Raw genomic sequence first — 15,331 nt, forward strand, 5'->3', positions numbered from 1 at the left:
CGTACAGTTTATGCCAATGGAAAGCAGTTTTCCACAATTCATGATTTGAAGGCAGCAATTTCAGATGCTTGGGATAAACTTAAGATTGAATTCCTTCAGAATCTAATTGAAACAATGCCTAATCGAGTATTTAATGTAATTAAGTTAAATGGTGGTTACATTGGCCATTAAATTGTAAGAAAACTTTGCAATTTGAAACCTGTCCGGATAAATATGTAACAGTTTTTTTGTATAAGAGTTTCATAAACATTATTTTCAGTGACAAAATGTTAATGTTTGATTAAAATTCTTATTTTGCAATGTGGAAACATGTAAATCCATGTTATTTTTAATAAAACATTTGTCACTTAATGCAACAAATTTGTGTTTCACTTTAATTTTTTCGTGTCCGTATAAATTTGAAACACACCTTAGATTAATTAATTAATGGTTTGGAAAGCAAAGGTCAGACGGAAGTCCCAATCACATACTTGCGACATATCTGCACAGTAAGCAGGAGTTGCAGGTTTGAGTCCCATTTCAGACCAGACTTTTCTTTCACAATATTCTAAATTTTAATTAAAAATTAATTTATTTTTAATTATTAAATTTATCATGAGATTGCAGCTTAACTGCCTACCTCTAGCCAAATTGCCTGCCTCTTTGTATATAATTATTAAATTAGCTTTAAAATGTAGTCCAATAAATAATCTGGCAGATTGTATGGTAGTTACCATTCTTTTTACTTGTTTGTTTATTTGTTACTTTCTTTGTACTATAATTTAATTATATGTAATTGTTAATGGATTAAGTGTGAAAATTGAGTGCTTCTATTCTATTTTTTGCTATTTTAACTTATTATGGGTCATTACATGATCCTTGATGATGATTCTAATGATTAGATAACTAAAATTTCATATATCACATTGATCATCAGACCTTTTATTTGGATTGAGGAAGCTTGGACTCTGGCATGAATATCATTAAAAAAAAAATACATAGTTCTGTCTTATTCTTTATAAAAATTTTTCCAAAATCATTTAAGCTCTAAATTTCATTTATTCAGTAAATTTACAGTGTGAATCTTCTATTTTTTACTTCTGTATCTTGTATTCAAACTCACATATTATTGCCTTGGTCAATGAAATCTCTATCCTTCCTATATCTTTCTAAGAATATAGATGCTTTCTTCTTAAGGCTAATTAATTTCTTTCTTTTTCTCTGATAATGAGGGAAAACAATAAAAGTTTCAGTTTTTTTTATCATCAAGTCTGATATAATGTAATTTGTTTTAACTATTTTTCTTCTTAATTTTTAACATTAAATAATATATATTTGGTGATTTTTTAAATATTAGATGGTTTATTTTCCTATTTTCAATATGAATCTTAATGATTACATCATTTAACTTGATAATTCTTGTCTCATATTTTTTTAAATACAAACTACTGTATTCTATTTATCAAATCAAATAATCTTAGTAAATTTTTATTCTTTGTAGATAAAAGTCATTCCACTTCTTCCAATTCTGAATCTTCTAATTTAGACAGACAGCAACAGTGGATTGTAATGAAAGAACCACCTGAATTAGTTAAAGATGGTGTTTCAGAAGTTTCTAGAGAAAATCAACTTGCATATAACCAAGTAGAAAAAATGTCTAGTATTTTACCAACAATGTGGATGAGTTCACAGAATGGGAGGTGAATATTCTACAAGTAGACAAAACTAAAATATGGGATTTCTGAAATTTTAATAATTTCTTTGAAAATATTTATTTATTTATTAGTTTACAATTTTATTTTTGTATTTTAATTTTTAAACTTGAATTTCAATAATGTAGATATAATAACTTTAATATAAATGTTAAAATTACTCAATATTATACTAAATATTAAAAAATTTCAAAGATGTTAATTTAATTTTTATATTTTATTTATAGTATTTACGTCCATTCTTCAGTTTCTCAATGGTGGAGATGTATTCACTCAGTGAAGTTAAAAGATGCTGTTCTTAGTATTGTGTAAGTCCAAAATTTAATTTTATTGTTAATAGTAATCTTTAATAATTCATCTTAAGCTAATTATGATAAATTTTGTAAAATAATTATTTTTATTTATTTTTTAAATATCAAGTGCTTATTTATATGAATGTTATAATTTTCAAAAATAGAATTTAAAGAAAAATCTAATATTTTTACAAGTATTATTTTTATTGGGATAAAAAAAATTATTATTTGGGATAAAATGAATTATTATTATTAATTCATCTTATCTTATGCATTGTTAATATCAGTCTATGGAGATGTAATTTAGTTTGAAAAAAAAAAAAAAGAGAATTGTTAGTGGCACATTTTTATACAATACATTTTATTAATTTTATTTATTTCATAATTAAGAAAATTTAGTCAAAATTTTGATACATTTAAAAATTATTTTAATCTCATTTCTGATTAATGTATCTTTTACTTTTCATTACAGATATTCTATTAAAAACAAATTAAGTTTAATTAGTCAAAATGATGATGATGATAATTTGAATAGAACAGATTATAGAAAAACAGTATATGCTTTTTGTTGTTGTTTTTTTTACTTATTTTATAATTTATCATTACAGGCATATCAAAGGTCGTGTTTTTGCAGCATTAGCAGATGGTACTGTAGCTATTTTTCATAGAGCAGAAGGTAAATTATATTTATTGTAGAATAAGAACAAACAAAAATGAACCTATTACATTTTTGCTTGTTCTTCTTACATTTTAATCATTTTTCATGCAATGAAATTATTTCATGAAACAAAATTTGTTTTTTACATTTAAAAATTTCTGTATAAATATTATTAATTTTAAAAAATATTATTCTAACATGTTTTACTAATTTAAAGTTGTCTTGGAATTTCTAAAATGTTTAAATGCTTTTATTTATGTATTTTATAGCATATAATCCTGTCTTTACTTGTAAGATATTTATAATTGAATTTATTAGAATTATTTTAATAGCTAACATCAAGTGATAATCTTTTGAAATTAGATTAATTTTTGAGACTATTCAACTACACTTTTGAAAAGAATCAAAATTGAATTTTTTTTAGTGGAATCAGCATTAGTATCAGAATCATTAGAAATTTTAATATTATTCATATAAATTTCTGGGAAAAAATTGGCATGAGGAAAAAGACAGTTTGATTCCTTATCTTAAAAATTAGCTTCATATACTAGTACAGATAATATTTTTAACAAGAAAAAGAATACTTTTCTGGATAACTTATATTTTTATGATTATTTTTTATTTTAATTTTTGAATTTTTCAATTATATTCAGTAAAACTATAAAATCATTCAGAAAGAATATTTTTATGATGGAAGATTTTTTTATACCCGATTTTAACCTGATCATAAATGTTTTTCATTTAGAAATGTTTCTTGTAATCTAAGTTTTAATCTTAGCTTTTCAATCTAAATGTTATTTTCATATATTCAAATCATTTTTGTTTACAGTTGTTTTGTTTCCTTATGTTTAAATTTTTTATATTTGAGTAAATCGTATTTATCTTACATTTCTGCATAAGAAATGCTTTATTCTGTTTTAGACCTCACTTCATCAATAATTGCTTATTTTATGCATTAACCAATGAGTTAACTTGGGATGAATTAGTTCATCGAGTATCTTACTTATGGCTACTGAGTATTTAAATTTCAATTTAGTTTTTAGATAGATAATTTATATTTTGACAATCATGGGCATTTTTTTATTCATTGAACTCTTTTAATATCATGTGAGAATGGGATTGGCTCCAGAATACCTCTCATCTCACTGGGGATGCCCGTTAATTAACCGTCAAAAGTTAATAAGTATGCAAATACCTCAACTTTCTCAGACTATTGTTAAGATCCCCTGACACTAGTTAGGATAAAATTATCTTGTGTTTTAACTCACAATTAAACTTTTTTGAGTGGAAAAATATATTAAAACTTTCTGGAATTTTAGGAGGGTCTGATTTGAAACATGAGTTGACGATGGAGTTAAGCATTAATTGAATTGAATGATAATTAAAAGTTATATATATTAAGAAAGGTTTAATAATAATTATATACATAGGATAAATTCAAAATAATATAAAAATAACATATTAAGGAAATGAACATCTAATATAAATGACCCTTAAAGAAAATAAGATTGAATGACAACCCATTTACTAATTCCTTTCATAAAGAGAGAGTTTACATAAAATTTATATTACCTGTGATACATATATATGTGCTTAATCCTTGGACTGATGCATGAGTTGAAATTCTTCTAAAATCTTTTCTCGCCTCAGTGGGAGAATGAATGAGAGAGCTGGAGAATCAGGACCCTAGATCAGTGGAGCCTCAGTGGAGGTTCAGATTAGTGAGTAGAGCTGGTATTTGGTGGTAACCTCCCTTTTTACCAAAAATTCTCTTAAATCAAATTATTCTAAATAAGCCCTCCATGCTTCTGATGTAGATGAAAGTTGTGTGGTCTTGCAGATAGTGTGTGAGAAATACCACACTAACTATCACTTTTGGAGAAACTGGGACATTTTTTTCCATCAAAATGGCAAGTTCCTTTTTCAACTTTGTATGTTTTTTGTAAAATAGATAAATTTCTATAAATTAAATTTAATAATTATTTTAAATAATTATTAATAAAATCTGCTAAAATCACTCCCTCAACTCCAGGTTCTCACAACAATATATTGCAGTGCTGATCTTTTAATCTATCAAATTAATTAAGATCTATAAAAATTTCAAATTAACAAATTAATATGATACTCTATATTATCATATTTATTATAGTATTATATTTCATTTACTTGAAATTTTTATAAATGAATAAGAGTATAAATCAGATTTTATTTTATTATGAAAAAATTATCTAAAACAATAAATTCTGACAATATTTAATTCTTATTGGTTATGTAAAATTCAATATTTATGAAAAGGTTTGAACGGTTTTTTAATTTGAAATAAAAATATATGTATGAATCCTTAGAAATAAGACTAATAATATAATTAAAATAAAAACTCAATAAAAGAAGTCATTGTATTTAGTTAAGAATAATTATTACATTAATTAACTAAAAACTTAATTTAATTAATCAATGATTAATTCAAAGTTTCAAAAATTAATTTATACACTTCTATAAATACAGTCAACCCCCCTATAACGCTGTTAATTTTTCCATTTTATGTGAATTCCATGTTGTACGAGTCACTTAGATTTTACAAATACGTGTGCTGGGCTGTGAATGGCTCACGTATTTGTAAAATCTAAGTGGCTCGTGCAACATGGAATTCATATAAAACAGAATTATCAACAGTGTTATAGGGGGGTTGACTGTATATCAAATTTCTGATTACTTTGATATTTTAAATATTATTTGCTTGTTGCACTATGAAGAAATAAAAATAAGAATATGGAAATGTAAAATATTGTAAATTATCAATAAGAATTGTTTACTAAAATTACTTATATATTTTTTTAATTATAGATAGACAGTGGGATCTGAGAAATTATCATCTTATTGATCTTGGACAGCCACATCATTCAATTCGATGCATGGCAATTGTAAGCAATAAGGTTTGGTGTGGTTATCGAAATAAAATTCATGTTGTTGATCCTAAAGACCTCTCTATTCAGGTTAGTTTATAAAACACAAATAATAGAAAACTTACAAAAAATATTAGTATTTAATTCATTTTTTTTTAGATTTTTAAATATATAAACAAAAACTTTGATTTTAATGATGCTAATTAATCTAAATATTGGGTTGTTTGGAAAGTAAGTTCGTTTTTTTCCGTGGAAAAAAACAGAATATTTTTATAATAAATGAATATTTTATTGAATTATATATCGACCATTTTAATCAAATACCTGTTGTCATCGTTTCTGGTAGTAGCATGACTTCATGTTCATAAAAGTTTTGATTGCTGCTTACAAAAAAACTGATCCAAGTGTTTTTGACATTGTCATTTCAAGTAAATGTTTTACAGTTAAAAAAAAATTTGTATAGACCGGAACAAGTAATAATCTGAGTGTGCTCGATCTGGCGAATATGGTTGGTGTGATAGTATGTCCCATCTAAGCTGTAATAGTTTCTGATGAGTTACCAAACTTGTGTGAAATTTGACATTATCATGGTAAAACACTACACCTGTTTTGTTGATCAACTCGATCACCTTTTCTGTTTGATGATATTAATCAATTTGTTTACTCAATGGCAGTACACTTTTGAATCAATTATTAAATTGTCTGGTAAAAGCTCCAAAAAAATTTTCTTAAAATCCCACCAAAGAGAGCATCTCTCTTTAAGAACATGTGGAAACCATATATCGAGCTTTGAAATGAAACCAGTTTATTTCAAGTAATCATAAACAGTTCAATTTGACAAATTTAATCTCTTAGTGATTTCACGTGTTATTATTCGTCAGTTGCTTCAATCAGTACCTTCATTTTGTTTTCATTGGCTTCAACTGGCCATCCAGAACGTGGTGCATCTTCAATATTGAAATTGCCAGAACGAAATTTTGTAAACCAGTTTTGGCACCGTTGTTCTGTCAACACATCATCTCCATACATGTACCACAATTTTTTTCTTGCTTGAACAGCATTTTGATTTTTTGGTAATAAAAAAGCAAAATATGCCGAAAATGATGCTTTCAATCTTCCATATTTGATGGGACATAAGAAATAAACAATTGCACAAAATCAAACAAAATTTTTTACAAATAAGCCTTAAAATGCTAGCTGTCAAAATATATAATGATAATATAATTTAGATTGAAAATGACGGGAAAAATAAGACTAATCTGTCTAGTGGTAAAAAAAAATTAAATTACTTTCCAAACAACCTAATAGTTTTCACTGATAATTTAAATATGTTATTTAACAGTCAGAGGTTTGATAAAATTGAGAAAATTTTGAATTGGATATTCAAATTTAATCAGGAATTATATTGTAAGTTTTAAAAATAAATTAAATATTATATATATAAGAGTATATTGAATTTTATTTGAGCTATATTAAATGATTTCTATGTTATTACAAACCACTTATCACAAACAAATTTTAAAACATTAATGAATAGTTAAAATTTCTTACATATTAATTACCTATGCTTTAATTTATTTATACTCTACTTCATTAAAATTTTTGTCTTTAGATGATTGACACAATTTATATTTACTAGTTTATTAATAAAATTAATTTTTTTCAGAAATCTTTTGATGCTCATCCTCGTAAAGAAAGCCAAGTACGACAAATGGCCTGGGTTGGTGATGGTGTTTGGGTATCCATTCGTTTGGATAGTACTTTACGTTTATATCATGCTCATACTCATCAACATCTGCAAGATGTTGACATTGAACCATATGTCAGTAAAATGCTTGGTATGTTAATAGTCTATATTTTACCATAACTTAAAACTATAATCAGAAATTTTAAAATAAAATATTTATTTAATAAAACTTGTATATAAATTAACTTTATTATTATGTATTAAGTAATATTACATACATAACAATATTTTATACTCAACTAAGGCAGTATAATTACTTAGTTTACAGAAAATCTGATATATTTATTAATTTATTATTGTATTTTAATTTATCAATAAGATGCAATTTTTTCAAAATTTGACTTTTAATAGTTTGTTATTTAAACTATTATTTAAATAATTTTCTTACAAAGAGTCATGACATGATTGTCACAAATTTCAGTAATATTGTTGGTATGGACCTGTATTGAGCAAAGAAAAAAAAATCACTTCTGAAATATTTTCAAGAAAATTTAAGCTAAAAAATTCAGAGACTTTGTAGGTTTTTCAGAATAACATCAAAGTCTGCACAGTTTGATGGGACAGTTTGGTGTACCTTACTCATATTTGCAATATCACTGATCGAGTCTCAGTGAGTGAGCTTTTTTCAAATCAATGCAATTATTAAATAAAATTAATTGTAAATTGCATAAAATTGTACATTTTGTCTATTTTTAGAATTGCTGTTTAATAAAAAAAAGTTTTAAAGTATTCACATTTAGGAATGTGAGAATATCATGAATAATTTGACATTTTAAGCAATTAAATAAATTCAAAAAATTATTAGTTATTACTATCTCTGAATATAACATTGAATTATTGTTTATATCATAAGTATTCATAGCTAATTAAATAAGCAGACAGTAAAAATAAATTCAAATTATAATATAAGATTAATAAATTCATAAACAATAAAATAATTAATTATTTGAGTTTTAAAAACAAACTTTAAAAGAAGAAAATGCATATTTTTAATAAAGAATAAATTATTTTATGCAAAAATTGCATTGATTTGGAAAAGAGCTCACTCTTTGAGACACAAACCAGTGATTTTACGAATATATTTGAGGCACACTCCCACCAAATCATACAGTCTTCGATGATATGTTTTGCACAACTTATTCATAAGTCTCTTGGGATTTTTTAACTTCAGTTTTCTTGAAAACATTTAAGAAATGTTCTTTATCTCTTTGCTCAATAAAAGTTCATACCAAGGCTTATCCTCACAAACAATATTACTGAAATCTGTGATGACCAAGGCATGACTTCTTTTTTTTTTAGACTTAATTCTTCTTCTTTAGAATCTAGTTGTTTAAAATAAGTTTTATTTCACTTACAGATTAAAAATCATAGTATAAAAGAAATTATTTACTTACTTTTTAATTAATGTAAACAAATTTATTTTTCCTGTAATTTTAAAAATAAAGAATTATATGTATAAATTTTAGAACAATTTTTAAAATGTTTGTATTGAATGAAATAGTTTAGCTTTTAATAGTTTTAATTTATCAAAGTTTATCCAGATTATGTTTTTAAAAATTTTATTTCTGTTTATTTTCTTGCTTTTTTTTTAGATTATTTATTCTCATTTTTTCTTATTTTCAGGCAATCTATAATTCAATATATTTTTCGTATTTTAAAATTTTTGATTTGTTGTTATTGTCAGATCTTTTATGATTTTATAAAATATTCTTGCACATATTTAAAATAGATAATATAATTATAATCAAATAAAAATTATCTTATGTAATAATTGTAACTATGATACATTAGTTTCTTCAATAACTCAGTAAAATAGAGCCTGTTATAAACTAAGTTTCTTTCAGTATTCTAATGGATAATAATTTGCAGTATTTGTTCATTCATTGTTATTAGTCTATTTATTGCCCCTTTTACAATAATACATAATTTATTTTTGTTACATTTGAAAAATAATTTTTTTCTGTCTCTTTACAGTTATTTCTAGCTCTTCAAAATCCTCTTCAAAAATTATAACTGTTACTAATATTATTATGATGACGTCACACTATCGGAACCTGTGACCGGTGCTCTATGCATATACGTTAAATATCGCTTGACAAACGTTTTCGAGCGTTCTGTTCGCTCTTCTTCAGGTCAACTGAAAGAATTCCCCGGACGGAGTGTATATTATTCTTCTCTAGGATCAGGTGTCGGTTCTGAGGGGGTGGGTCGCTTCTGGCATGTGCGGCCGTGCGGCGGGGGGAGTGGCGGATTGGCGTCCAATAGTGATTGCCTGGCCAGAGACAAGGTCAGTTCCTCTTTCCGGTTAATGCAGGTGGTTAGCCGGTTGGCGTTGTCAATAGCCGCGGCTTGCAGCCATCTGAGTTGCTGCTGGTGGGGGGTGTCGACAATAATGGTAGCCCTCTCAAAGTGTACTTCGATTTCGGGGTTCGATGCGTATGTGGCTAGGGCTGTGGTCAGCCTCCCATGCCAAATATCCGCTTGGTGTTCACGTAGGCGGGTATTTAAGGAGCGTTTGCTTGAGCCGATGTATAGTAGTGCCGCTTTTTGTCTATTGTCACGGAGCGGGATAGAGTAGATTCCGGGGAGTCTGGTGCGATCAGGAGGATCCTTATCATTCCTTAGGATGCGGAAAATCGTGGGGCATCTTCTGTACGCCAGTCGAATCCCGTGCTCTTTGGCTATTTTTCTGTATACAGGCATACCTCGACTTACGTCGGTTTCGAGTTACGTCGTTCCCGATTATACGTCGCTTGTTAAAAAAGTATATGGAAAAATAAAAATCAAGTTTAAGTCATTTTATTCGACTTTACGTCTGTCCGCCACAAATATTGAAGTCGTAATATCACTAGATAAACGTTTAAAGCACATAAAATCATATTAAAATATATACAAGTATGTACTGTATTTACAGTACACGCATTCGTAAATTTAGATTACTTTTTTTGTACTATATTAAAAACTAAAATTTATTTGTTTGTAAGCTTAAAATAGATTTTTATTAACCATATATTATTTAAAATGCTTTCCTAGTGATAAGTAGATTCGGAGACAGGTAAATTCGACTTACGTCGTTTTTCGACTTACGTCGTTTTCCTGGAACCAATTACCGATGTAAGGCGAGGTATACCTGTATAGTCTAAACTAACCATACAGTCTACGCCCTAACCGCAGAGATCGCCGCCGACCCACAACGAGATAACTCGGCACGGATCCCCATCACATACAACCCGCACCTCAATACTACACAGAAAAATAGCCAAAGAGCACGGGATTCGACTGGCGTACAGAAGATGCCCCACGATTTTCCGCATCCTAAGGAACGATAAGGATCCTCCTGATCGCACCAGACTCCCCGGAATCTACTCTATCCCACTCTGTGACAATAGACAAAACACAGAACTGCTGTACATCGGCTCAACCAAACACTCCTTAAATACCCGCCTACGTGAACACCAAGCGGATATTTGGCACGGGAGGCTGACCACAGCCCTAGCCACATACGCATCGGACCCCGAAATCGAAGTACACTTTGAGAGGGCTACCATTATTGTCGACACCCCCCACCAGCAGCAACTCAGATGGCTGCAAGCCGCGGCTATTGACAACGCCAACCGGCTAACCACCTGCATTAACCGGAAAGAGGAACTGACCTTGTCTCTGGCCTGGCAATCACTATTGGACGCCAATCCGCTGCTTCCTCCCCCCGCCGCACGGCCGCACATGCCAGAAGCGACCCACCCCCTCAGAACCGACACCTGATCCTAGAGAAGAATAATATACACTCCATCCGGGGAATTCTTTCAGTTGACCTGAAGAAGAGCGAACAGAACGCTCGAAAACGTTTGTCAAGCGATATTTAACGTATACGCATAGAGCACCGGTCACAGGTTCCGATAGTGTGATCCCGGTCACATTTTCATCCTGGTACTGAGAATAGAATAGTTCCTGCATTTATTATGATCTATACACTAATGCTAATTCAAACTATTTTTGTTCATTTTTTTTGCTATATATATACACAATAAAGTATCAATTATCTGAAACAATTTGGGACTGGATTTGTTCGGATAATTGCTTTTTCAGATAACCGATTATGTACAAAAAAATATTAACCTATCCCATATTGAAATTCATTCATCATCATCATCATCATCTATACTGTCTTTGTCGATAAATGGCGGTTCATATGGAGTCTAGTGGCTTTACGCCTTTACTCTGAGAGACTTGTGGGTGATCGCTATGTGACTGAAGAGCCGGTCTTATAGAATGGCCTAAATGCATGCGGGGAAAGAATTTCTTCCAGGAGAACTTTTATGGGAAACTTGCTCCTATTGAGGCATCATCAATACGGAGAAAACCCAGAAAACTCCATGTTGCCTCCCCATGTTCGGGGTGTAGTCCACTCAAGTGCAGGGACAAAAACCACTCGGCCACTGGTGGGCTGAAATTCATTCAAATCCTGCACGTCCTTAAGTACTCTCTCATGGTCGCGCCAGTGCTGCCAGCTAAAACACGCACACTAACAAAAATAATATAGGAGTAGCCCAAGACATAGCCAAATATTGCAGCACCACAGCACTAGCGGAAATTTAAATTTGCTGACTGGAACGCTTTCGGTTAACCAATGTTTTGGTTGATTGATATTCAGATAATTGATACTCTACTGCAGTGGTTCCCAATCAGTGGTACGCGTCTACGCGAAATTGCGTGAAGGGGTACGCGCGGCAATCTAAAATCGGTCGATTTAAAATTTAAATGCATGAGATGAAGCAATCAAAAAGCTAATATAGATCTGCAAAAAAAAATTTATCCAGCTGCATGGAATATTTTTGCTGAATTATATGTTTTAAAGATCACAGATTCTAAAAATAACTTCCGTTACATCCCATCACGTAAAGGTTTTTTGCAAAATAAAAACAAATTTTTGATAAAAACTCTTATAATATATTTAGTTCATTGTAATAAATATTTTCTTACAACTAATCAACAAATTGTTTCTGATATTTATACACAATTTTAGGTCTACTCTTTTTTCTTATGAAACCTTTTCTTCTTCTTTTTGATGCTTCTCCAAACTCGTTTCCAATTTCCTTCTCTGGTTTCTCGATTGAGCATCCAACAGTAGTCAGCTAACATATTGACATCCCATTTTCCTTTTCACGTCTCTCGATATCACGGACATCCTGGTGAAATCTTTCACCCTGTTCTTCATTGTAGGCTCCCAAGTTTTCGGGAAAATAGTCAATATGGGAGTGTAAGAAATGAACTTTTAAGCTCATCTCGCATCCTCGAGCTTCATACGCTGCTGCCAGCATGCGTTGTACAATGGTTTTGTAGTCAGGGTCCTTAGTATTCCCCAAAAACTTATGCACTACATTCTTGAAAGAGTCCCATGCTTCTTTTTCCTTTTCTCCTATTGTTTCCAGAAATCTGCTTTGTCTCGATCTCCAAGTTTCAATTTGAAATATGCAAATTAAACTTTCTTCACAAACTCACTTATGTTTCTTTGTTGACTTTTCACTGTGTATTCACCACAAACATAACAGAAGCTGTCAGGAGAAATTACGCAACCTCTGCGAGCCGTATTCCAGAAATAAAAATACAAGCACAGTAGCGTTCGAATGCTGGATATAAACTGAGTGTGGCATTAGATAGCCAGCGAGATACTGAACTTATTTAGCTTGTTGAAACATGATCTAATCCAACAGCAGGTTGTTTATATTTATTCCTAGTATCCCAGATAACATGTCGAAACATGCTCAACCTCACCAATAATATTACTCACTATCAACTTTTAACCCGTTTCCATATGATCATGAAACCTTCCTCTTAACGCTAAAACTACTGAACCCACCTCCCCCTACCACTACTCGCTTCAACCATTAACATTTTTATTCATTTATTACCAAGTCCAGCTATAATTGATAGAATTAATGTGAGAAGTCTTCGTTTTAAGGCTATTTTTTAAATAAGAAAAAAAAAAGAATAGTAAATTTTAAATTAACTAGGAATTTTACGCTAAATACAAACAAAAACTTGAGTGTAACAAAAAAATTGACGAGATGGAATTTTTTTGGTATTTTTTTTGTTTTTACCAAGTTGAAATCTGTAAGAAAATGTATAAAAATCCTATGCAGTTTTTTACTTGCAGACCTGTGTAATGGGTTGACCATCAAAAATTTGGAAATTTACAACACGATGTCGAATGCGCAAATTCGTTTATTTATAACTAAAAATATTCTCGAAATTTTATTTAAAAAAAATGCATTTGTGACGATACCTAAATGAAATTCATACGCAAGGAACAAAAATTGTACAATTAACACAATTTGTGTTAATTGTATAATTATCATTATTATCGTGTCAGCGAAGCGGCAATAAAATATTTACTACCATTTTGCACAACATACCTCTGCAAGATCGGATTTTTGGCCGTGACAAACATGAATCGTCGCCGACTTCAACTCGAAGATGACTCGAGACTAAAACTGATCAAAAAGCAACCAGATTTTACAAAGTTGCGCAAAGAAAATCGTGCACATTTGTCACATTAAAATTAAATAACCTTATGTTATTTGCATTATTATTAGAATTGTATTTTAAAGGTAATAAATGTAAAAAAAAAAACTTATTTTATTTATCAATAGCTGTTTACCCACAGCTTTGCTTGCATTATATTGAATTTTCTCGTGGGAGTAAGATATTTTCTCGCAGTAAAATGTATCCTATGTCCATCTCTAACGTGTAAGCTATCTCCGTGCCATATTTTATTAAAACCTGTTCGACAGCTTAAGGCAGCTGTACACGTTAAGTTAATCCTTTGAGGCTGCCTGACCTTGAGGAACTTCAGAATTTCCTATCGCCCACAAATGAAGAAAACCTCTCAGCAGAGGATGGGGCAGCATGCCCCGGGTGCCACTTGCAGAGGGGAGCCAAATGGTTTCCAAGAAAAACAAAATTTGTTTCTGGAGGGGGAGGGGGCGCCAATATAGTGTCGCGGCCCGGGCGCCAGTTATGTTCGCTACGTCATTGTATTTATTATTATGCCACTGATGTTTATTGGCAACAAATTCTATTAAAACTCGCGGGAAAAAAGTATGCATAGAAGTCTATGGTGTAAATAGTAGTAGTAGTGGTTTGGGTAGCACTGATCACAAAATTAATTTTTCAAGAGAAATCTTGGGCTATAGATTATGTTAAAAAGCATCAATTATCAGCAAAAGACAATGGCAAGTCGATTTTACTACCAAAAAAATTCATGTATTAAATTTTATAGACGAATATATATTAATAATTCTCAACCACATCCAATATTAGTACAAATTGTGAACATTATTATCGCAAATTAATTTTATAATTTAATAATTAAAAAGAATTTATTAAACTTTGTCTTATTTTAAGTTGTCATGTTTTAATTTACTTGGATATTAAAACAATAAATTTTTTAAAATGTAAAAGAAAATGATATAGAGTACAAAGATGTTTTATGAAACTGAAGAAATGAATTGAGAAGTTTTCTAAATACAGTCGAGCCCCGTATAATTATGGTCCCAATAATTACGATTCCTATAAAACTGCGAAAAAATTGTGACGGTATCCATAAAAAAAGGTAAAAAAACTCCTATAATTACGTAAAACGTCATCAGGCAACCGAACTACTTTCCCGCCGTCCGTAGCGCCACGCTACGGAGAGATTTCTATCGTCTGGACAGTATTATATAAATTATATATAAATTAGGTACTGTACAGTACATATAATTATATATAAATTAGGTATAAATTAGATACTGTATATATAATTATATATTAACTTAATTTATTGTAACTTTATTATAATTAAATATATATTTTTCGCCGTCTAGCGTCACGCTACGGCGAGTTAGGCGACCTATCGTCTGTTTAGTACTGTAATTTTATACATTTCTTGTGAAAGAAACATTTCTTATTTAACGGCCATAAAAATTATTTATATTAATGATGTCTCCAAAGGTCAACGAAGTTTTCGCAGAAAAATAATATCAGAAATCGCGGCCGCA

General features: G+C 29.9%; 1 protein-coding gene across 9 annotated transcripts in view; it reads left to right on the forward strand.

Annotated features, from left to right (window-relative positions):
• LOC111631677 (C-Jun-amino-terminal kinase-interacting protein 4-like) overlaps positions 1 to 15,331 on the forward strand; it is a 93,921-nt gene that overhangs the window by 71,470 nt on the left and 7,120 nt on the right. For all 9 annotated transcript variants that reach the window (XM_023375980.1, XM_023375983.1, XM_023375981.1 and 6 more), the window contains 5 exons: positions 1,481 to 1,679; positions 1,919 to 1,999; positions 2,593 to 2,660; positions 5,487 to 5,635; positions 7,212 to 7,383. In XM_023375980.1, coding sequence (XP_023231748.1) covers positions 1,481 to 1,679; positions 1,919 to 1,999; positions 2,593 to 2,660; positions 5,487 to 5,635; positions 7,212 to 7,383 — 669 coding nt within the window. The remainder of the gene's footprint in view (positions 1 to 1,480; positions 1,680 to 1,918; positions 2,000 to 2,592; positions 2,661 to 5,486; positions 5,636 to 7,211; positions 7,384 to 15,331) is intronic.

Source organism: Centruroides sculpturatus, unplaced genomic scaffold (genome assembly GCF_000671375.1).
Source record: "Centruroides sculpturatus isolate CEXI.00-Female unplaced genomic scaffold, Cexi_2.0 scaffold595, whole genome shotgun sequence".
In the NCBI taxonomy this organism is placed as follows: domain Eukaryota; kingdom Metazoa; phylum Arthropoda; class Arachnida; order Scorpiones; family Buthidae; genus Centruroides; species Centruroides sculpturatus.